This window comes from Zosterops lateralis (assembly GCF_965231275.1).
Source record: "Zosterops lateralis genome assembly, chromosome: 2".
NCBI classification, from domain to species: Eukaryota; Metazoa; Chordata; class Aves; order Passeriformes; family Zosteropidae; genus Zosterops; species Zosterops lateralis.
Window position 1 is genome coordinate 3,583,976 of NC_139763.1, and position 24,906 is coordinate 3,608,881.

A 24,906-nucleotide genomic window follows, 5' to 3' on the forward strand; every position below is an offset into this window, starting at 1 on the left:
GTGCTGGGCTGCAGGGTTTATCTTGAAAAATACTGCTGTTGTTAAAGAAAAGTGGGTAGCTAATCCCTGTGCAGCACACTGAAAATAACCCCTTAATTTCATTCTAATGGCATTTCACTGGTATTCACAGGAATGCCAGCACTGAGCCCCTTATGTTTTGAAATTTAATGTGGGGCAATTACAGTCAAAGTATATCTGGGGAAAGTCCTAGGAGAGGGGGCACATTCCTTCTGTGAGTGGGTGCTTAACTGGGGATGTCTAAGAGGTTCAATATGCCCCTAAAATTTTATATCCTCCTCCAAAGAACAGAATATATGGCCAGGAAGGACTGACATGGTGAAAAGGCAGAGCTGGACAGCAAAAAAAATTGCAATTGTAACTTCTCCCTGGCCACCACTTTGTGGGATCTCATTCCCTGCTTTGCATCCTGAATTATTCAGATCCAGGTGAGGATACCCTGGAGATCCTTGCATGGCTCTGCAATGTGGGGTCGTATTTTAGACTCCTCTGGGATAACTCAGGTTTTAAAATGGGTCTAAACAGAGCAGGGACAGTTTTACTAAAAATGAAATGCAGCTCCAAGTGCTCCAGGTACTGCTTGTGGTAATCTTTAACATACAAAGCATTTTAAGAACTGAGGAAATGTTATCATTTCATAGTATCATTTAAGGAAATAAGTTTATGAACTGCAAAAGAGGAGGATGGGGAAGGATTTTGCAGAAAAAAAATGCAAAGGAACTTAGAGAAAGGCAGGATAGCACAATCTGATACACGTTTTGTTTTCCCTAAAACTGGCAGGAATATCACATTTCAATTCCCAGAGTGTCATAACACGACATATTATATATACATGTGTATGTGAGATTCAGAAATGCCACAACATATTTCTTTTTGTTGATTGGCAGCGTTAGTTCTCCATTAGAAGTGTAGCATTAAGATCTATTCCTTCAGGCATGAATTAGGCCCTATAAAATAAAACTTCTCTGATTAAATAAACAGTATTTTGAATAAAAATGATTATTTTTTTATTATTTTTGTGTATAGTATGAGCATGCCATATTTTTTTGTTCTTCTAATTTTTTTTTATTGTAGTTGTGATGTTTTATTTTAATTTTTTTTTCAGCAAGTCATGCCTTAGAAACTGTAGCAAAGTATGAATTTTCCTTGTTGTCTCCACTTAGGAACTCTGCACTGATCTTTCAACAGGGAAGGCTGTAAAAAAGTTCAAGATTAATAAACAAACACCTTCCACTGTCCCAGGCTGCTCCAAGCCCCAGTGTCCAACCTGGCCTTGGGCACTGCCAGGGATCCAGGGGCAGCCACAGCAAATCTGGGAATCCTATTCCAGGCCCTGCCCACTCTCCCAGGGAACAATTCCTAATTCCCAAGATCCCATCCAGCCCTGCCCTCTGGCACTGGGAATCCATTCCCTGTGTCCTGTCCCTCCAGTTCCTGATGAAGGGTCCCTCTCCACATGCACAAGCATTTTATGAGGATGGTGCAGACACCTCTGAAGGAAATTCAGGCACCTCTATTTAAAAAAGGGAATTTTGGCAGCTGAAACTGCAGCCACCTCCTGCTATTGACTGTGCAGGGAGTCACAGCATCATCCTGAGTGCTTCAGTGCATGCACATACCAGTAGAAAACAGCAAAAAGAAAGAGAAAATACAGAATCATGGAATATTCTGAGTTGGAAGGGACCCACAGGATCAGTGAATTCAGCTCCTGTCCTTACCCAGAGCCCCCAACAATCCCCTCTGGGCTTCCCTGGCAGTGCTGTCCAAAGGCTCCTGGAGCTCTCCCCATTCCCTGGGGAGACTGGGCAGTGTCTGAACTCTCTGGGGGAAGAACCTTGCCCTCATCTCCAGCCTAAACTTCTCAGAAACAATCAACTCTGATTATTTACTCCAATGCACTTTATGGAATTTACTGTCATCAGCTCTCTTAGAGAAAGGCAGCACAAATCCTTCAGAGGCAATTTTAGGAAGCAGGTAAGACAGATTTTGGATCAATACACCATTTGTGATTATACCTGTGCATTTGCTTAGCACAAAAAAAAAAAAAAAAAAATTAAAAAGACACTGAGATAGATTAAAGACACCTGAACTTCTGAATAAGCAGCCTTACAAGAAGAACTTCCTCTAATTCTTTGTAACTTCAGCCCACCGTTTATTTCTACGTATCTCAAATCTTTGACTATTCACTGGAAGTTCTGATTTGACTTCAGCACAATTTCCATCCTCACCACAGAAGAGGGGAGGTGTGATAAGCTGCCAGACCACTTTGCCCTGCTTGTGGTGCTCATCACATCAGCACAGCAAGTGTGAACAGCAACCACAGAGCCCAAGGGCTGAGGTTTTCCTGAACAACTGATCCTGGGAGATGAGATTAAAACACAGGTGTCTGTGACAGGGAGATGCGAAGCACAGGCTCCCACTGGTACATCACCAACAATTGTCAGCAACTGACTCTTCTGGACCTTTGCCCCTTCAGCAAGACCAAAGGAAAACTGTTTTGACAGTCAGGCATTTTAAACAGGAAAGCACTTGTTTGGATAGTTTCCTCAAACCAAAAAAAAAAAAAATAGAAAAAACCAACTTCATTGTATTTTTTCAGATGTCCCACAGGGTGCTCCTAAGCTTGAGAAAGCCACCAGTCAATACCCAAAAATCCATTTGCAGCCTAATATACAAGTTCTCCTTTACAGTGACATTCCCAAAAAAGTGTCCTGAGACAACAGTTAATGCACAGACACTCTGCTCTGTGTATTTTCTGTATTGCCTGTTGAGCTCAGTAATTTCTTTTTCTGTTCCTTTCAGTTACTCCCCTGCTTTCCTCCATATTTATGCTGTTTTTTCAACATGAGTTCTTAAATCCAGCTCCACTTTTTGGCATTATGTTTACAGTAAATACAATAGTTGACTCCCTCTGCCATTAGAAGATTTTACTTCCAACGTTTCCCTGTTTGGTGACGTTTGGAGCAAAAGCAACTGCCCAAATTGCCAGATTTGACAACTTCCATGGACTGTTAGATCACACACACACCACACCCTACAATGGATCAGTGATGCTGCTCCAGGCTACAGCAAATCCCCATTTTATTAACTTTAATATGTGCTCTTTCTCCTTGTGTGCAAAGCAAATTCACATCCAGAAATTATCCACATTTTAGACATTCTGTAACACATGAACACACCTGGCAGGGCAACCTGGAGCCTAGTGGGATACCCTGAGGCACCTAAAATGGTGCTAAAATACAGATTTGGACAACACCCATCACAAAAACCCCTCTCCTTGAGCCGCCAGCCTCATTACCTCGACCCGTTAACCTGGTTGGGGTTACACTCCATCTTGATGGTGACTCTGGCCGGGGGCTGTGACAACCAGTCCTGCTGGGGGACACGTGGGCTCATCTTGGAGGTCTGCCCATATTCACTGGAGGAGGAGGAGGCCGTCATCTCTGTCTTGGCCAGGTGGGGAGAGCCGTAGGCGCACTCGAACAGGGACTGGTCTTCGCTCACCACCGATAGCGCTTCCTGCAAATCAGAGAGAGAGGTCAGGGCAGGGCAGCCACCCTCCCAGGGCACACATCACAGCCTTCCCCAGGGAAAATGGGCTTGTACATCTCACTAGGAGGTGAGCAGTCTCAGTAGGTTTAGGCACAGTGTTGTTTTTTTGTGGAGGTCTGGAGACCTTCCCAGATGCACAAACACATCACCAAACACTTGGGAACAGCAGAAAGGGCAGGGTGGGCAGCAAAGCCCAGGTCTGAGGGGTCTCAGCAGGGTGAGATCTGCTGAATGCAGCAAAAATTGCTACTCCTGAGAGGAGAAAATAAAAGCCTGGCCTTGCTGACCCTCTGAGATCCCTCTTTCATTCCTCAGGGACACAGGCAAAGTCCTTTCTGGACCCCAGGAGCCAAGAGATCTGGGCACAAGCTCCAACCCAGGGACACCATGCCCACCAGCCACCTCCCTCCTTCTCGTGGCAACTCTTCCTGGTGGAAATCCCACTCTGGAGCCGTGGGAAGGGCTTCCCACCCTCTTCATGGCAGCACTGGGGTTATGGTCATGGAGGGCACCCATCAGGTCCCTCTCCCTGGAGGCCAGACAGACACCAGAGGGAGGGGCATTGACCCTCCATCCCTGCTGCCAACCATTCCTGCTGGCACCAATTCCTTCCCTGAGCTATCTGGATATGAGTTTTGTGAGTGAGGCTAAGCCTGGGATGGTGCTGTGGCTATCACATCCATCAGGAAGTGTGGGAAGAAGAGCTGACACTCCTGAAGGGACACATCCCACCTGAGATGAGGCTCCCCAGGCACCAGAGCAGGTCTAGACTGTCCTGCTGTCCTCCAGCAGTGCACAGGACTCAGGAGGAACCCTCCAAAAGCAGATTTTGGAGGAAATCCACCTTCTCCAGGGGTCACTTTGGGTGGACAAGGTGCATAAGGGTGCAAATTCAAGCACTGTCAGGATATTAAGAGATTGGGGACTACTGGGAGATGTCTGAAAACATGAATTACTGCCTCGGTCTCATGAAGGGTGAGAATGTCTCCACCACATACGCCAGGAGTTCGTGGTCAGTGGTCACAAGGGGTTTTAAAGGTTTATTAACCAATAATCTACTGCCACACATACTGTTTTCATTTTGACACCAGTGGCTAATTAAACTGTATCACACATCCTGCTGTAGAACTTTATCCAATCCTATAGTGACACACAATCCTACAGAACTACACCTTAAAGCTTCTTACTTCCTTTATAACTACTTCTATATCTTAACTTTTAAACCTTAAAACACTCCACCACTTAGCTTAATATGTTCCTGCTTGAACTACAAACCCCCATTCTTGCTTGTAGTCTCTAAAGCTGGAAGCCTTTTCCAAAGCCTCAGGTTGAACCCCGTGTTCTCTGCTGTATTTGGGGCTGCATGCACAACGTTTTGAGAGTTTTCTGTGCCTTGATTTCCCACAGGTGCCCAGGGAGGTGTTGGAGTCCCCATCCCTGGAGATATTAAGCTGCACCAAGGGAAATATAGGCTGGATATCAGGAAAAAGTTTTTTACAGAAAGGGTAATGAAGTATTGGAGTGGTCTACCTGGGGAGGTGGTGGAGTCACCATCTCTGGATGTGTTTAAGAAAAGACTGGATGTGGCACTTGGTTTAGTTGAGGTGTTGGGGCTGAGGGGTTGGACTTGATGATCTTGGAGGTCTCTTCCAAACTCATTATTCTGTGATTCTGTGTCCAAGGAGGGCCTGGATGTGGCACTCAGTGACAAGGTGGGCATCAAGAACAGCTGGGAGAGCTTTTCCAACCTCAGTGACTCTGTGTAAGGGCAGCAGCTCACTGTGTGACTCCATCCTGTCCATCCTGACATGGAACAGAGCAGGGGGGCAGCCCAGCACCTCCTCCCTGCCATGGTGGGGACAATCCCCAGCCCTGGGCTGGCCAGGAGGCTCCCTGTGAGCCCAGGGACTGACAGCAGCTGAGGGGGAGCCTGGGCCAGCTGGCCATGGCTGGGAGTGTGGGGGCCAAGGATCAAGGAATGGGGGGAATCCTGAGCCAGACTCGGGGCAGGGAGCTCTGTGAGGCAGCCTGGGTGGGCTGTGCTCCTGCCAGATCTGCTGCTGACGGCCAGAAATGCCTGGTCCTGTCAGCAGAGGAGAAGGGAGAGAGAAAAGGGATGGGAGTTCCCCAGCCCTGGGAGGGTGGGAGCCTGCAGACAACCCCCCACCCTCCTCTGGCTGCTGGAAGAGGGTCTTGCCAAGCTCCAGCAGTCACAGGCTGCCCTAAAAATCAGTGTTTGCTCATTTTAAGACCTGTGGTGTGACTCTTGCAGATGGTAAGTGCTGGACTTCATCCTTGTGGGGTTTTTTTCAAGCCTGGATATTCTGTGATTCCACATTCCTCCTTCTTTTTATCCACCTGGTTTGTGAGCCCTTGGGGTGCACTCTGCTAATGTTCATAGTTTGCTGCGCAGCTGCAAAGGTGGGGACATCACTTCCAGCTTCTCACTGCTTGTGAAAACTGAGATCACCCCTTAATCCCTGGGCTTGGGGAATGGGATCTCAGGTCCTTTAAGCACCCTGAGACTGATAATTGAATTACTGAGTTCAGGCAGTGATCTGCACCTTTTTACTGCTCATTTTCAGATGTCACCTGAGTGCAAAGATCATCACTGGGCTGCCACCAGTGACTTCTCAGTCACCACCTTTTCCTCTGTGTTCTGCACACTCCCCCACCAACCTGCTCCCAGCTGCCTCTTTGGTTCTGTGAGACAAAAAGGATGCCAGAATAACACCTCTCCTTTTTCTCCTGCCTCTCATGCCAGAAACCTTTGCTGTTGGTGGTCTGAAGCTTTTCTGAAGTGCCTTTTCTGAGAAAACCTGCAGACCAAGGAGGTGTAGGGGGAGGTGGCCCCTGGTCCCTTGCTCCTCCCAAAGATTCTTCCCTGGCTCCACTGAGAGACAGCAGGGAACTTGATGTGCTTGGATAATAAAGTAGCAGGGATCACCTAACAAGAACTAAAGAAAGAAGATGTTACACTGGAAGGAAAAGTCCGTGAGATTTTTTAATGAAATAACTCCCCAAAATTAAATATATACGTGTGCACAAACACTACCTGCCATCCCATGCCTGACACTACTGAATGAACAGTTCCCTCTATTCTGCCCCAATCCATGAGATTAACAAAATGCTAATTTTGGAAGTGTTAGCCCCAGTAAATACACTAAAGTGTGAATTATAAAGGAGAAAGCTGATACAGATTGCAAATAAAACATTATTTAACTTTGCAAACCATCTACTAATGGATCTTTTCAAAACAGGCATCAAGCCCTATATAATGGATTTATTTCTTATCCTCCCCACCCAAGTGAAACAATGCAAATTTTTCTGGTTCCTATTAAAAATGACTCCACCTCATGTAAGTTAATTTATGGATATTTAGGGTAAGTATAAATGTAAAGAATAACAAGAAAAAAAGGCGTTTATGTTTATTGGCATTACTAATGACAACAAACACTGCTTGTACTGTGGGTGCTCAATATGTTGCCTGAAGAGGGAAAGTGCAAACATTTAAACTTCTGGAAATATGAACCCAATTACTTAGGGCTGCGTGAATATCTACAACTAATGACACAAAACAAGACCAACAAACAAGCCCAAGAGACAGACATAAACATCATGTTTCAGGGGGAAAATTCACGGAGAAAAAGCAAGCTCAGCCTGAGTTTAGCTGTGGTTTAATAGCACTCATCTGTACTCCATCCTGCTGGTTATCAGTTAGTGCTCGCTGACAGGTCTGGGAAGGCTCTGGAGGAATAACTGAGCTCCTGCCAGCTTTGTGTGCTGTGGGTCGGGCTCTTTGTGGAGGCTCATTAATGTCCACAACAACAAGAGCCTCTGACTTTCACCCTCCCTGCTCTTGGCTGGCCTGTCTGGAAGGACAGCAGGACATGGATCAGCCTTCCCTGGGTGACAAAAACTGCACCAGCCACAGAAGACTTTGCAAGATGTTGAGGAGTCAGCATGAGTAAAGAACGTGGCCTCACGTCCTCTCCAATCTCTTCTTCCTTTCAGTGGTCTTAAATCAGAGAATCAAAGAATGGGTTGGTTTGAAAGGGAATTTAAAGACAATCTCATTCCATCCCCTGCCATGGGCAGGGACACCTTCCACTGTCCCAGGCTGCTCCAAGCCCCAATGTCCAACCTGGCCTTGGGCACTGCCAGGGATCCAGGGGCAGCCACAGCAAATCTGGGAATTCTATTCCAGGGCTGTCCACCCTGCTAGGGAACAATTCCTGCCCAAGATTTCATCCAGCCCTGTTCTCCTTCATCTTAAAACCATTGTCTGTCCCTCCATCCCTTGTCCCCAGTCCCTCTCCAGCTCTCCTGGAGCCCCTTAAGGCCCTGGAAGAGACTCTGAGCTCTCCCTGGAGCTTCTCTTCTCCAGGTGAGCAGCCCCAGCTCTCCCAGCCTGGCTCCAGAGCAGAGGGGCTCCAGCCCTGGGATCAACTCAGGCCACTTAAAAGGTGTGGATTTCTGGCTCAGGCTTTTCTGAATCCTCTGAGCTTTCAAGACCCAGGGATGCTGAACAACCAGAACTCAACCAACCTGACAGAACCAACTCAACCAACCAGACAGAACCACCCCTGAGGCTCATCCTGGACAAAAGCACAGAAACAGCACCCAGAAACAGGAAACATTTCTCAGTTTATACAGGAATGTCTGACAATGGACATAACTTGGTGACCCCAAATTGTGAGCCGTGAAAGGAAGGCTCCAACAGCAAACTGCTGTCCTGGCACAGCTGACAGAAAAGCAGTGTGGGTTATTTCTTTCCTAAATACAGGGACTTCAAAAATCTGTTTTGTGTTATAATTGCAAATGCAAGCTCCTGGACCAAATCTAATACGAAAATTGTCAGAACTCACCATCATGAAAAAAATAGCAGGATGGTCTGGCCATGTAAATGTAAACAAAGCTATTAATACTGACAATGTCTGGCAAGGTTTTATTACATGTGGATGCCAGTTCTGTTCCTAGTAAATGCTTTTCATTACTCATTTACATGTTAATTTCTTTTTCTCATCCATATTAATGCTGTCTCCAGAGTAGTTTGGCAACATCAAGCCGTAAGTGGGATAAAGAAATGTAAACATTAATAATTATTACAAAATAGATGCATTACAGGCTTCTTTGTATCTCTTTGACGGTAATTTTAGCAGGGAATGGGTCATCTTCCTGGATTTCATATGATTCAACATATTCTCATGATATCTCGGAAATGAAGCCTTTAATTTCTAGAAATTAATGTCTGGGGTAAAGGGGGATGAAGAAAAGTACACGTGGAGCTTAAAGGAGAAGGTGGGAAGGGTCTTTCATGCAACTCTGTGAAGAAGAGCTGTTGGTATTTGAGATCAATACTGAATATGAATTCTCTTTATTTCATCTTCCTTTCTCCAAGTATTTCCTCTCATGACATCACAGAAAAAAAAAAACCCCAAACCTAAAAAACCCAAACAAACCCATGTTCTTTCATTAAATTCCTTTTATACTTTAATTGCTTGCCCTATGCCAAACCTGGCTTCTCCCTTGGACTTTCTGTACTAAAGATAAAAGAACAAAATGATTTCTCTATTTGGTTTTGACTTACACTTCACTGATAAGTTTAAAAAAAGAAAAAAGAATAACAGACTGACAAATCTGTAGAACAATGGGTCCAGCAACGCCTTTAAAGCAGGCATAAAGTCATTAGGACAAAGGTGTTTACTTAATCAAATGCAAGATTACTTGGCCTAAAAACATGAAGTTACAGGAAATGTGATTGAAGTAGTTCCCATCATGAGAAGCACATGCAAGCTGCCCTCTCCTTTAAATGCAATGTCAGGAACTAAGGACAAAGACTTTTTTTTTTTTTCCCTAAAGTTTGGTCAAACTTAAGAAATGGCTACATGAGACAATAAGGTCCGTGGTTGTGCAGCAGAATTTGCTTGGGATGGAGGGATATTGGGGAATAAATATCTCCAACAGCAGGATTTTGAAGTACTTTGGAGGTCACTCTAACCCAGGGGTTAGAACAGACAATGGTTTTAAACTGTAAACTGATTTTGTTGGGGTTTTTTTATGAGCAATGGTTTTAAACTGAAGGAGGGCAGGTTTATATTATATTTTAGAAGATACACTTGGCTGTGAAGATGGTGAGGCCCTGGCACAGGTTGCCCAGATAAATTGTGGATTCCCCATCCCTGGAAGTGTCCAAGGCCAGGTTGGACAGGGTTGGGCAAGAACTGCACCCAAGGAGGAGGATGAGTGAGGGCGCACAGCAAACCCCCTCACTGTACATTGAGATGCTACAGAAACAAAATGCATTTTTTTGCTTCTTCAGACAGCATTCCCAGAGTCCCAAAAGGCCCTGTTACCCTTGGCTTACAACAACACTGCAATAAAGAACTTTTAATTAACTTTGCCATATGCATTGCATTTATACAATCTATTTTTTGACACCAGTTTTATAACATTTTTCCTCATCAATGTAAACACATTTTACTTTTCTAATCTGATTTCATGGTAATACATAGATAAGCACAAGCTCTGACCTCCCCACAGCCACAATCCATTCAGACATGGGCTGTTTCTTATCACTTCTCAGATGTCTACAGTTGGTCAGAAAAAAACCTCTCTGTTCTAAAAAGAATTCTGACATACTGCAACTTATTTTCATTCTAAATTAGACCAAAAACTGTTATACAAAAACTTTCACCAAACTGTTTATTGTGAGGATTAATTGTGACACAGCAGCGTGTGTTTTGCAGATGTTAAAACTTTCTAATAAACAGCCACATTTGGAGAGGACCTGCATTTTCTGGGGGAAGATTGTTCTCATTAAGGCCCTGCAATTAGTTCCTTAAGTGTTTCCATGCTTTTGTGCTCTTGGTATCCCCTGTATACCTGATAACACTTGTTGTTGAAGGTTTGTAAATTGAATTACGGCTGAAAGAAAGGACAGGTGAGGGTGTGGAGAGGAACACAAAGGGCACAAGATTTGACCAAGCCACTCTTCTTGCTTGCTGCTCCTATCCCCCATCAGACTGCATCTTCTGATGCTCCAGGAAGCTGCTCATCTGGAGTGAAAACCTAATTTCAAACAGGCCAGGAATGTCATTTCCAGGCTGGAACAGAGAGCACGGGGAGGCTGGACACCAGAACCTCCCTGAGCAATGGGAACTCTTCCAGCCTGAGACTCTGCTCACGTCTGCAACAGACACCAAACTGCACCAGGAAACAAGCTGGGCTTGAACTGCTTAAAAGAACCTAAATTTGCAGCCCTGCTCCAAAGCCAAGCCTTTGAGCCTTGGATTCATTGCATCCAGTGAAACAAAAGGCAAATGATTGATGTTTTAGCCTTGCTGTAGCTTATTCATCATGATGCTTGTACAAGTCTCTCCTGACCGCTTGAAGGAGGAGGATATTCAATATGGTGTGGGGAACGTGCTAGGAAAAGGTTACTGCTTAAAATGCAAGTCACCTGAGTCAGGAATTGCAACACACATCTGGAATATGTTTTCCTTCTAAATCTCCGAGCCCTGGATTCATTAGATCAGACAAAAACCCGCATATTATATTCATGAGGAGAGTTCAGGAACAACGAAAAGCCTTGGCAAGTACAAGATAGGAAAGACAGATGTTGTCCTCACCTCCACCCATGAGAATCTGATTTGCCAGCTCAGCCAACATCCTCCACCTCCTTCCAGGGAGCACTTGGAGACTCCGTGTTAATCCAAACACAAGCCCGGTGCTGCCACTTATCACCTCTCCTCACCTCTTGCCGAGAAAAATACAAGGATGTTTGGAGCCCCACTTGAAAAAAGGAATAATCAAGCATCCATCAAAGTGATGTTATGAAATTGCAGGCTGGATTCATTGCTGGGAAAAGGGAGCAGATGTTTGAGGGCTGGTCCTGCAGCCGCCTTTGCGTAACTCTGACTTCAGCTCTAACGTGAACTGAGGCCTCGTGGCTAAGCCCAAAGGCTTCATATTTTGTGTCTTAGCTAAAAAATTCTGAAATACTATAAATTCAAATGCAGGCCCCTGCTGCCTTATCACAATTTACAATGGACTGTCTTTCCTGAAATATCAGCAAACCATAAGGTGATTTTTGCAGCGTGAGCCACTCAACTCCACCTCTGCAAGTGCTTCAGAAAATAAAAAATCACTATTCTGTCATTGCAGGTGGTGAAACTTTGGTCAGAATTACTAAAAATTTGTTTTAGAAACGTATCTCCCTCATGGCAAGCTGTGCGCTGTATTTGGGACTACCCTGAATTTCAAACATTAAAATTACCACATTGAGTAGAGAAAGTTCCAGAGCAAGTAATAACACCTGATTTAAAGAGTTGCCATTTCACAATCAATTATTTCACCTGCAGTTTTTATCTGTCAGCAAAGTGCAAATGAACAGTTTAACACCAAGGCAAGATTTAATAAATGGAAGTAGGAAACTCTTTTATACACATCACAGAGATGAAAACTTCCACCCTGCACCTATTTCAACCTTCTCAACACCTGAGTGGGCTTCAAGTTGCTTGGAAGCCACCAGGCTCCTGAGTGAAAGTGGACCTCAAAAATCTCCTCCTGCACAAGCAAAGTGCTGGAAAATTATTTAAAACACTGAGGCAACACCAGGTTTTATCAGCTGCACCATGAACTGAATGAAGAGGGTTGCAGGGTTGGAGCAGCACAATGATCAGAATACGTATTCCTGAATGACTATGTCAATCTTAAATCACCAGGGCTGGAAACAATACAAATATATCCTGCAGATTGTATATTGCATACAATATATTGCATTTTTTAAAGAAACTGGAGCTTTGTATGCTTATTTTAGCACTTCCATCCATGGAAAGCGCTCGAGCAGTGAAGTTTGAATGACTTATTTTTCAGTCATACAATAGACTTTTATTCCTTTTCATCTCGAGAGAGTATTGTCAATTATAAACTTTGAAAGTTTGAAGTTTTTTTGCCCTTTCATGCTTGGCTGTTAACTTCAAAATGCCTAGAAAACTGGGAAAACTTGGATGTAGAACTCTTTAATTTCTATCTCAGCCCAGGGCCAGCCTGTTGCTGCTACTTTGCTTTTCTATTACAGGACTGTATCAATCTGAAGGAGCAGCCAATCTTCTACTTTGTTAAAAAACACAAACATCTTGAGTGTTTTTTCCAGCAACCTTTCCAGCAAAAATTTGTTTTGCAAAGCAGGTTTCAGGTCTGTAAGTTGGCCCAGAGCCTGATAGGAAGGGAACTGAGGCTGCACACACCTGCTAGGAGCTAATCAGATCAAAATGATATTGGGAAAGAACCCTGGGAGAGAGTCTTGGGACCAAAACAACGCCCAAAACAAGGCACTGATCCCGCTCTAGACCATCAGACTGACCCATTTTTTTAATTTCTCTTAAAATCCTTTGCATCTTGGCCAGCCCCAGAAATTCAGCTGGGGCTTCTTCAAGAATTACTGGGTGCTAATCAGTTATTCCCTGTGCAGAATTAAAGCCTTTCCTTGTACACAGCAGCCACCCTAAATAAATTTTGGAAACTTGACTGAGAAAAATTTTAACATGAATTTTTTTTACCCTTATTCAAAAGATTTTCTTAATAAAGTTTGGAAATTTCATTGAGAGAATCTTCAACACTATTTTTTCAGCCTTATTCAAAAGATGGTAACCATCTTTGGGTTACCATTCAAATGTTATGGTAACATTTGCAACTCTTTTCCCCCACCATCTAAGGAAAACTACAAGATTATACATTACATTTATAATTTGTTCTGCTGCATTTAGTATTTATTCACTGGGATGGGTTGACCCATCACAGTTATATTTTATATATAATTACATACTCCTATTTTATTTATGTTTTTATATTTATACATATATAGAGAGAGATATACATACATATATGTATAGATACATTTATATTTTGTTATATATATTATATATTATATACATTATATATGCATAATATCTACAATATATTATCTATTATATGCATATAATATATATAACACATATAATATATATAATATATATTTATATACACACGCTCTTAAATATATGTCTACATGGATATTTTTAGAGAATTCCACCCTCAATCTCTAAGCAAATTTTAAAATAAAAATAACTCAGGCGTTAAAATATCTTTCCCTAAAGCACAGCATGTACCAAGGACAAGCTCATCAGATTAGAAATATATGGGAAGGAATGACGAGATCTTTACAGCCACTGCATTGAGGAAACATGGAAAAAAATAATAAAAAAAATAGCATCCAAACGAGTTTCCTTTTGCAGTGAGGCTTCAGTTCTGCAGGAATGCCTTGAGAGCATTAGGGAAATAACACTTGGATGGAAGCCACGGGCTGAGCTCCTCGGTGACCCATCACTTCCCTGCAGGGTCTGCGTGTGGTGTTTGTGCACGTGCACACACCGAGGGTGAGCGTGGCTGTGCCACGAGAGGGTCACTCACCTTCCTGCCTGGGAACGCTGCACTTACAAGGGCAGCCTCAGCTCCAAACATGGCATTTCAAAATTGGAAATTTTACCCCAAGGAAATCGCAGGAAAAACAAAAAGAAGGGTGTCTTGCTGGGTTGGGTGATGGGTTCCCTGTGTTCACCTCTCTGTGTATTTAAAACTCTCACCTCGCTCTTTAGAGAGCACTGGCCACGTTCAGCTCTTAGGAATTGCTTGAAAGTTTCTGCAAATGCTGCTCAAGTCATCTCTTTTTTTTTTGTATGGATGTTTTTTATTCACTTCCAAGTGTATTTTGTCTTGATGTGATTGTTCCCTGGGAGGGTGAGGAGGGGCTGGGATGGAATTCCCAGAGAAGCTGTGGCTGTGCTTGGATCCCTGGCAATGTCCAAGGGACAAGGTTGGACACTGGGGCTTGGAGCAGCCTGGAACAGTGGGAGGTGTCCCTGCCCATGGCAGAGGGTGGGAACAAGATGATTTTAGAAGTCCCTTCTAACCCAAACCATTCCATGACTATAATTCTATATATTTTACTGACTTCTCCACATTAGACGACTGCAATTAAACCACAAATTTATATTGATTGTTAAAAATTTCCTCTGTTAAAGGTGCTCTCCATTTTTGCCCAGAAAAATCTTTTGTTTACATTATTCTCCCTTCCTTTTCCTCAGACACCTTTTATTCTGGATCTCCCATGTATACACTGGATATACACACGTGTAGTATTGCATTGCCTCTCATGGTATTCCCCATTCCAGGAGCATATGGAATATTGCTCAGCTGGGTAATCCTTCTAAATTCAACATGAGCTTCCCAAATATGCCCACTGTGTATGTAAAATATGACTTCCTGTCACGATAACCTTTGCAGTGTATAGCCCAGCATACTTTCCTATAATTGTTTATAATGAATATCTTGATTCATACTTCTGTACACATTATTTTAGGCATCTGCCACAAAACATGACTAATGAAATTAAGACGGGGTTGAATGTCACAGCTTTAAGTCATTTCTTTGTGTGCAAAGACTCACAAATGAGAGGATTTAGTGAAACAGCAATAAATTGCCTGCTTTTCTTTAAGGGTATTTAGCCTGCTCTGCTGAACTAGCGTAAAGTAAGGATATTGTTGTTTTAGATCAAATATTAACCACAATCAGTCCAAGAGATTGGTATTGCTTTTGATACATTGCATTTTGAGAAGTAGCCAAAACAATGGATCAGAACAAAATGTTGTTTCATACCTATAGCAGAAAAAGTGAATATTCTTTGTTTGTCCCCGAATAAATCAAAACAGAACCATCCCAAAAATAAACTCTCACACACACACAGAACAATTTGCTTTGTGGCAGTATAAAAAAAAATCTAATCCCATTTTACACTTGTGCTTTTGCTTTTAAACTAAGTTCTTATTACTTCATTTATGCAATATCTTTCTAAATAAAATCTTCAAAATTACAAAATATAAATAATTACTTTAGAAATTTTCAACTGTTTCATTATTTTTCCTTTTTAGTTAGAGATCTGGCGCACAAATTTAACCTTTATCTTCCAACTCAAACCATTTTATGATTGTAGGAGCTTGTGGCTTTCTGCTGATGAAACTCTCATATGCAGCAGGAACAGGTTGTGGCCAATTTTTAATTTTACACGTGAAGAAGAAAAGGAAAATGCACATGGCAACATCTTTGATGTGGGGGCAAGAAAAATCCTGCAGCTTTTCCCTGTGGCTATATTTCTTCCAAACTTCTGATTACCAAAGTTATCAGTCAAAATCCAGGCCCTGCAGCTCTGACATTTGACTGGTTTTTGCAACAGCACCAACATCAAGCTCCAGAAAGACAAAAAAGATCAGCTGCTGCCATTGACGAAAAGTGAACTGAGAACATCAATGCAAATTAAGATAAATCTCCTGTCCAGAACTGTGAGATCTGCACTGACCACAGCAAGAGAAACTTTTAAGATGGTTTTCCCCATAGGTCATTAACAAGTGTTTCATACACATTGCTACAAGAAATGAAGCTGAGTGGATGCAAAGCTAGAGATATGCTAAAAGAAAATATTTTAAATTGTTTTTCTTTGGGCTCTACTGAAAAACGACCCCAAAAATCTCTTTACATACAGTAATCCAGGCCTTCCAACACTCAGAAGAGGCAGAGAGGTATGCAGGCTGTTTCTCTTTTATTGTTTCCCCAAACAAACCCATTTCCTACAAGCTGTTCCCATATCTTTCGTGCCACAGTCCAGCTTCCCAGAAAAACAGCAGGAAAACAAAGTGTGAACTCCAAACAACCCATTTCCCCAGAACAATGTGCCACACTAAGGGGAGAGAGAGGGAGATAAAGGGGAGGAGGGCTGGGGGGAACAGGGAAGAGCAGGAGGGAGGCAGAGGAGCTGTTGTGATGCTGCCAATGGACCTGGAGGGAAAAAAAAAAAAAGGAAGGAGGAACTTTTAGAAAGTCACAGAGGGGAAGAGTTGTGAGTTGTGTAACTGTTAATATGCAACAGGCAGGTTGCCAACTATTTCAAAGGATTTGAGGTTTCAAAATGGTCCAGGAGGCTTAACTGATTTGGGGTCTGGAGCTTCCAGGAACACCTTGACATGTCTGAGAGCCAGAAAACTAGCCCACCTTTTTATAGACTCCTCAAGCCATCCTTGGTCAGCATTTCAAGCTGAATCGATCAGGAATGTAAACAGACACCATTTATGCTTCTCTGCAATCTAATAAAATGAAAGCATGGGTTAAATAAAGCGAAATGACAGATGCTGTTTGGTAAGAAGGGAAAACCAGATGAGCTCGTTCATTTGGTTCATGGCAAACATGAGCAAAGTCCAATGCTCCTGCTATTCAGCAGACCAAGAAAAGCTTTGCACTGAGCTCCCACAGGAATAAAAAACACTCATTGAGACACGTGTGATAAAGGAAAATGATAAATGTTACCAGGACATTTGAGAATCCCATTTCTGTATTTGAAGGAACAGAAGGAAGGAAGGAAGGAACAAATCGTTTCAGCCTTTCTGTCCATGAGGATTATTCAAGTAAGAAAAAAAATAGTGTAGAATCAACACAATTGGAATTCTCTTCCCCAAACTGTGGCCTGGACAGCAGGAAATGAGGAATTCTGTCCCCTGTGCCCTGCACAGGTGAGACTTCACCTGCAGAGCTGCCCCAGCCCTGGGGCCCAGCACAGGGAGGACGTGGAGCTCAAGGAGAGAGGCCAGAGGAGGCTCCAGGATGAGCAGAGGGATGGAGCAGCTCTGCTGGGAGGAAAGGCTGGCACAGCTGGGATTGTTCAGCCTGGACAGGAGAAGCTTTGGGCTGAGCTCAGGGTGGCCTTGCAGGGCCTGAAAGAGTCCCAGGAAACCTGGAGAGAGACAATTCCCAAGGGCTGCAGGGACAGGACACAGGGAATGGCTTCCCAGTGCCAGAGGGCAGGGCTGGATGGGATCTTGGGCAGGAATTGTTCCCTGGGAGGGTGGGCAGCCCTGGAATAGAATTCCCAGATTTGCTGTGGCTGCCCCTGGATCCCTGTGAGTGCCCAAGGCCAGGTTGGACATTGGGGCTTGGAGCAGCCTGGGACAGTGGAAGGTGTCCCTGCCCAAGGCAGGGAGGTGGAACTGGGTGATCTTTAAGGTTCCCTCCAGCCCAAACTATTCTAAGAATCCCTGATATCAAGAATCTGACCAGCTTTGAAATCTTTGAGTTAGGAGACACAGTAATAAAAGAGAAAAAACTTTCTTTTTTTTTCTGCTGATAAAAGATGCAACCCCACAGATGTTGCAGTCAGTGCAGTGAAAACCCAGAAACAACCATTTTTCAGTGAGACCTGGCATGACCATGAAAGGTGCACTCTGCAGAGAGGGAGATGTGGGGCAACACTCATGTCACAATGTGCTGACTTCCTACTCTGCCCTTTTACTTAAACTGCTGTAATTCTGCAGCAAAAAGGACCTCTCCAGTACCTCAAAATTATTTACTGACGAATTTTATGCAATAAATAAATGGACTCTGCTGTCTTGGGCACAGAACTAAGGCAAAGGATTAGACAGAAAATGCTTACAGCTAACACAGCAAAGACACCAGTTGAGGGAAATAAATACAAAGCACAAATTGAATGCAAAGTGTGAGCAGTGTGACTATCACAGCTCTGCCAGAGGTTATTTTTTCAATTTGAATGACCAGGAAATAATAAATAATGAAAGGCTACTGCACATGACAGGCAAGACGTGGAATGAAGGTAAAGAGAAAAGCCTGATGAAAGGGGAAGGAAAAGCAAAGTTTCAGGTTGGAAGGGACATTTAAGATTATCTCATTCCAACTGGGACAGCTTCTGCTATCCCAGATTCCTCCAAGCCCCAATGTCCAACCCTGGACATTTCCAGGGATGGGGAATCCACAGCTTCTCTGGGCAAATTGTGCTCTCATGACATGGCAGCAGGAAGGTGAGATTTTTATGTTTTATTTTCCCTCTGAGAGCTTGGCAGCCTGAAGATTGGACTTTGACCAAGAAAAGTCTTATTCTTTTATTAATACATCATTCAGTTCACCTGGAACAGCTGCAGGTAATGAAGGTTTTGTAGTTGGGGGGTGATTGATACATTGGCAAGGCAAGGAGTTAATTCTGATGCACATGGAGGTGTCCAGCCTCGGGTATCAGAGAATCCCAGACTGGTTTGGGCTGAAAAGGACCTTAAAGATCAACTGATTCCCATGGGCAGGGACACCTCCCACTGTCCCAGGTTCCTCCAACCCCAATGTCCAACCTGGCCTTGGGCACTGCCAGGATCCAGGGGCAGCCACAGCAAATCTGGGAATTCTATCTCAGCACCTCCCCACCCTCCCAGGGAACAATTCCTGCCAAAGTTCCCATCTAACCCCACTTTTTGTCAGTTTGAAGCCATTCCTGTCACTCCAGGCATTAGCAGAGTCCCTCTCCATCTTTCTTGTTGGTATCTATGTCTGAACTGGGCATCTGTTCAAAGCATCAAGTTCTCAAGACTGTACATTTTCAGTCAGCCAAACACAGATTGTTGAGGATTTCCCACACCAGTTTTACCCAAACAATCAGCAAATTCATTTTGCTCCATCAGAGTTAACAGAAACACTTAAATGATTTTATCAGGAGAACTCTGACTCTTTAGAACATCTTTTAAGTACATAAAAGCCTTCTTAAAATATACTTCCAGTGAGACTGAAACCTGAAACAGATCTTTAGAAACCAACTCTTTTGTAAGAATATGGAAAACAGATCTAAAGCTTCAGTAAAAGTTTTTGCTTCCTCATGTCGAGCATTTCATCACTGACCAGGCGTGTTTTAAAGCTGTTTATGGCCCTCTGAAGCTTCAGAGACAACTGTGGAGAAAACATTTGCTAGGAACATTTTAAATTCCTGCCACATCTTCTTATATTCTAGTTTTCCTACAGCTGGTTTTTGTGTGCTGAGTACATGAAATATTATTGGTGACATGTACGAATAATATTTTTAAGTCAGTTATTTAAAAAGTTCGTATTTATTCCAAAGTCCAGACCTCCTGATTCTGTATTTCTAGAAACACCTCTCAGGACATTTTTCTAAGTTTTACAGAAATTTTGAAGTGTCAGTGAAATCCTCAATCCTTGCAATGAAAACCACACTGTTCATTTTAAAACTTGGTAGCTAAAAAAATCTTGCATTCCAAATTTATCTTTTCCATGAGCACTTCTATTGCCATAAATAGAACTATTTGCAAATAAGAGCTAAAAACACCTAATTAATAGATATTTCTCAAAGCACTAGAACAAGTTCAGATTAAATGAGCTTTGGGGGCAGCCCATTCAATTTCAGCAGCTGAGCAGAATAATGTCCCATTTCAAATCAGATGAAGAGCTCTTAAAGGCTATTAATGAAAATTCAGTGGGAAATTAAAAAAGCTCTGAAAATCACAATGGAGGTGTCACAGCTGGGAATGTGAAAATAAACCAGTTTCTGAAAATACAGAGTGAGGATGAGGTCAGGGTGAGGATCTGTGGATGTAACTGAAAATTCTCCCTCGCACTTCTGTGCCAGAGTCAGCACCCATCACATGGAATTAAAATAGCCAAAATATCCGGTGAAGCAACAACAGGAGTAAACAAGAGGCTGCTGATGATACATTTGGGATTGTTTTCCTCCCTTATTTTCATTATTCAGAGAGAAAGATTGTCCCACAGGAGCAAACTACTGGTAGAAACATTTCAACGAGACTTGAATTTGATGAGTTGGGTGAACTGTGTCTTCTGCTAGAAAGGGGCGTAAGGTGATTGTGGGAAGATCAGAGAATTATGGAATGGGTTGAGTTGAAAAGGACCTTAAAGATGGTCTTGTTCCACTCTCTGCCATGGGCAGGGACACCTCCCACTGTCCCAGGTTCCTCCAACCTCAACGTCCAACCTGGCCTTGGGCACTGCCAGGGATCCAGGGGCAGCCACAGCAAATCTGGGAATTCCATCCCAGGGAACAATTCCTAATTCCCAATATCCCATCTATGGGAAGCCATTCCCTGTGTCCTCTCCCTCCAGCCCTTGTGAGAAGTCCCTGTCCCAGAGAGACAAACAGTATAAAACCAACTCTGCCCTCAAGAAACTTGTGTTTAGGAGTTGAGGACACCTGAGGATTAAATAAAGCAAAGAGACTGAAATCTGAGTGAAAAAGAAAACAGAGGAAGAGATGAAGTGGCGCAAAATGAGATCAAAGAAATCTGGTGAAGAAAAGACCATTAATGATAAAAACCAGGGTGAAGCCTGTGATAGAAAAGGTTCTGCTGGTGGCTGGAGCACTGGGAAGGTGTGGAATTGTGGAATACAACAGTCAGTCAGGGAATATTTTGCATAGGACTTCTTTATTTGCAAATTTGGACTTTTTTTGGGAAGTTTGGGCCTCTGTTCTCCTTTGCTTGGCCACCTTCTCATTAATTTAAACAACCCTGGTGATTGTAAGTGGTGTCTGGAACACTGGAAATTCCAGTTTATACTCACTGCCATGAAAATTCACAGTATAATGACTTTGTTTTTCTTTTCTGCTATACTTTCTGCTATACTTTCTGATATACTTATGAAGCTGACAGCTTAAAAAAAAAATTGAAAACTTTGTCCTCCTTAGGACACTTCTTGACCCAAAGAACTTCCTCGACAGATTTTGTTTTCCCACCTTTCACTTTGGTTTGGTTTTTTTAGCAGCATTGACTGGCACTGATAATTATTGCTTCAGCTGTTCATGGAGTACTGGGAAAATTATTTTAAATCATATTTTAGATCAAGTTCCTCCTTGTGAGAGTCTAGTTTTAGTCTTATCAAGCTTAGACATTTCATTTTCAGCATCATCCCAATCCTTTTAAACTAGGATTTAAAATAGTTAATTCTGAGGCTTTATCAAGCTTCCTTTTTAACAATGGTGGCTGCCAACTTTCATGAACTTACTGGACCTTAGGTTCCTCTGAACCTAAATTCTAGAGTCAGCTAAAAAGACTGGTTTCCATTTTCAGTAAAATACTTATGAATTTAAAGACAGATAAGACAAGCAGTATATATATTATTCCCTGAAATTCCATTATTTTTAAGGTCATGTCAATGTGAATTCTGAATATTTTTACTGACAAAAAAATTTAACACTTTTTTTTTTTTTTTTTTTTTTTTTTGGTCACCTTAATTTCAACATCACTTCTCACTACTTTCTACCTCTACCTTGAGACTTTAATATAAAACTTTTTTTGCAACATTTTAACTCAGCTTTTTTGTTCAACCTTCTGAATTTCTCTTCACTAAGGAAAGAAACAGAGAATTAGGAGGGTGAAAAAAGGAAAGCAATGCCTTGGGGCTCACAGACACCCCACTTAATGCTGACCTTTCTCAAGCAATCCAGAGCACCTTTAATTGATCCTCTACAGTGTCATAAAAGCCATAAACTGCAATATTTGGAGGGAAAAATTCTATAAATATAAAATTATAAATGCATTTTATTTGTGATTATATGATCACAAGTTTTTGATGCAAAATTTGAATATTTTCATTTTTTTAAAAATATGAACTGAAGCTTTTGGCAGTTGCTACACAGCAAATACATTTCTCCAAGGGGCTGAACTGCTAGATTTATTTCTTGACACCTCCAGGAATAAGATTTAACCTGCTGACAAGAAAACATCTGAATCCCAGCTTAGAAACCAGAAACACAACCAGAAAGTTTTGCATCAGGCCTTGGGAAAAAAAAAAAAAAAAAGCACTTAAACCCAATGTGTTTTGGGTTTGTATCTTGGCATTTAAGGCAAAAGTTTTACAATTAGAGCCTTTTGTCAGTGAACGCTGAAGATTTCCAGTGTTCACATAATTCAAGAAACTGACCCTGAGTTGCTAAATATCACAAGATTCCCAATAAAAATGGTGAGAGCTGGAGAGAACTGCATCCTCCAAGAAGCAGATGAGATGGACAGAGGCCGAATAAAAGTTCTACAAAAGAGGAAAACAGTTTCACGAAGACCCAAGCTCGGAAAAGAAAAATATTTGAAACAGAATTTGGTCTGGTCTGGGTCCTACAAGGTTACATTAAGGCTGTGATGAAGCTGTGGAGAAAAAGAAGTAAATTTGAAGACAACAAATAAGGGAGACCTTGTGGCTCTGCACAAGTCCCTGCCAGGAGGGGACAGCCGGGGGGGTCGGGCTCTGCTCCCAGGGAACAGGGACAGGAGGAGAGGGAACGGCCTCAGGCTGGGCCAGGGGAGGCTCAGCTTGGCCAGCAGCAGGAATTTCCCCATGGAAAGGGGGCTCAGGCCTTGGAACTGCCCAGGGAGGTTTGGAGTGCCCATCCCTGGAGGTGTCACCTGGAGGTGGCACTCAGAGCTCTGGGCTGGGGACAACGTGGGGAAGGGGCTCAGATGGGACTTGGTTGTTTTGGAGGTCCTGTCCAACCTCAAGGATTCTGTGATGTGTTGCAGCTGTCAAATCTTCAACCCACTTGCCTGACAAAAAGCTTCGGAATTTGTAGTTCATTTTGAATGCCTGGATCTAAAGTTTTCCATTCTAAGTGATGAAAACCAAACCATCACAGAATCATGGGAGGGTTTGGATTGGAAGGGACCTTAAAGCCCATCCAGTGCCACCCCTGCTATGGGCAGGGACACCTCCCACTGTCCCAGGCTGCTCCAAGCCCCAATGTCCAACCTGGCCTTGGGCACTGCCAGGGATCCAGGGGCAGCCACAGCAAATCTGGGCACCCTGGGCCACGATCTCACTGCCCTCACATTAAAGATTCCAATATTTTGCCAAACAAAGACCTTTCCTTGGAAGAAAAAAAAGATCTGACCACTTGCAATTTCCTTTTTTCTAGAAAGGTGTTATTGACAAGGAAGGGTTTTCTTTTCTCACATCAGGTAAGTGGCATAACAACAATTCCTAATTGTGTGTAAGTTTTCCTCTTCAAAAACCATCTGAATTCCCCCCGAGCACAGACAGCAGGAACTCACAACTCGATCAGCATCTTGAAAAACAAGATCCTCATTCAGGGCTCTAAGCAGAGATTTAACAACCTCTTAGGGACTCTCTTCTTTCAAAAATAATGCAACCTGGCCCACTTAAAAAACTTTCTACTAAACTTGCCTCCTTTGGCATAAAGCACCAGTGATTTAGTTGGCATTGTAAAGATTTACTATGCACTTTTCCTATCTTATTAGAACCAGTAATGGAATTCACTCTCTTGAATTGCTTTGGCTCTGAATGCACGGCGCTGGAGAGGATGACATCCAGAGGTTACATTCCTGTCTACCTTTCATTTCAGCTTTATAACTGGAGCAAGTAAATTTCCTTAAACCCTGTGGATTCTAAATCAAAGGAAAATGCATTTTTAATCTCGCTAGTATGAGAAACCCTAAGAATTCAGCAGTAAGGTTATTAAACTACTCAATGATTAAAAGAAAATCAAGAAATTGTCGGAAACTTGCAGATCGATTTTTTTTTAACAAAACTTGTTTTCTATGTAATTTATTAATTTTATCGCATGTTTATAAAACAAATTAAAAATAAATCCTCCAGTGAATGATGCAGAGCCTACGACCCTCCACAGAGCTGGATTTCTTGGCTGGGACAACACAGCCTGACTCAAAATTCACAGAAGTCAATGAAGAGGCTCAGCACCATCGACAGGATGGAGCTGATCCCAAGCCAGGACAGGAAACTCGAAGTAAACATCAGAGCTACCCTGTTTGTTGCCTTGAATATTTGTTTGGTGTTTTGGAATTTACTGACTGAAGCTGCGTGGCAGAAACCTGGCAGCCAGAGCCTTCTGCCAAGTCCTGTTATTTTGGTTGTATCAGAACTCCTGAAATAAACCCAAAAAAACTCCTGGGAGACTTTTGCCTTCGTGCCTCAGCCTCCTTGAACTCAGCCCATCCAAATGCTCGGGATGAGCCTGGACTGGCAGAGCTGCTGCAGCCTTGGCTGGAAAGGCAATATTGTGCTGGGAACACGATGTGCCTGGTTCTCCTCACACTTCACATCCACCTCATACCTCTGCAGCCCAGTGGATCCATCTCTGAATGACTCCAGCTTGGAAAAAGAGGAAAATTCAACAGGTCTGCTTAGAGCACAAGAAAGAACGCCCAAAGTTTGAATTTCTTTGAGTGGTCACCATGATTTACTGCCTCTCATTTAAGCATAAACTGAAGGTCTTGTCCATCAATTGACTGGGCAGAAGCATCTTGGGTTCCACATCTCACCAGAGGTGCTTTGTTGGCTAAAATTCTCACCGAAAACACGCCTTTGGACCTAAAAAAACAGGTCCAAAAAGATGAGGAGGGACACAAAAAAAGGAGCCTACGAGTCTGTGTCCATGAGGAGGGTTAACACAAACGCTCCTTGATTGTTTCTGTTGTTTATGAA

General features: G+C 42.9%; 1 protein-coding gene across 3 annotated transcripts in view; it reads right to left on the bottom strand.

Moving 5' to 3' along the window:
• The window catches only part of ERG (ETS transcription factor ERG), a 140,625-nt gene that overhangs the window by 28,203 nt on the left and 87,516 nt on the right, over window positions 1–24,906 (bottom strand). For all 3 annotated transcript variants that reach the window (XM_083854938.1, XM_083854936.1, XM_083854937.1), the window contains one exon: window positions 3,317–3,537. In XM_083854938.1, the coding sequence (XP_083711064.1) occupies window positions 3,317–3,537 (221 nt within the window). The remainder of the gene's footprint in view (window positions 1–3,316; window positions 3,538–24,906) is intronic.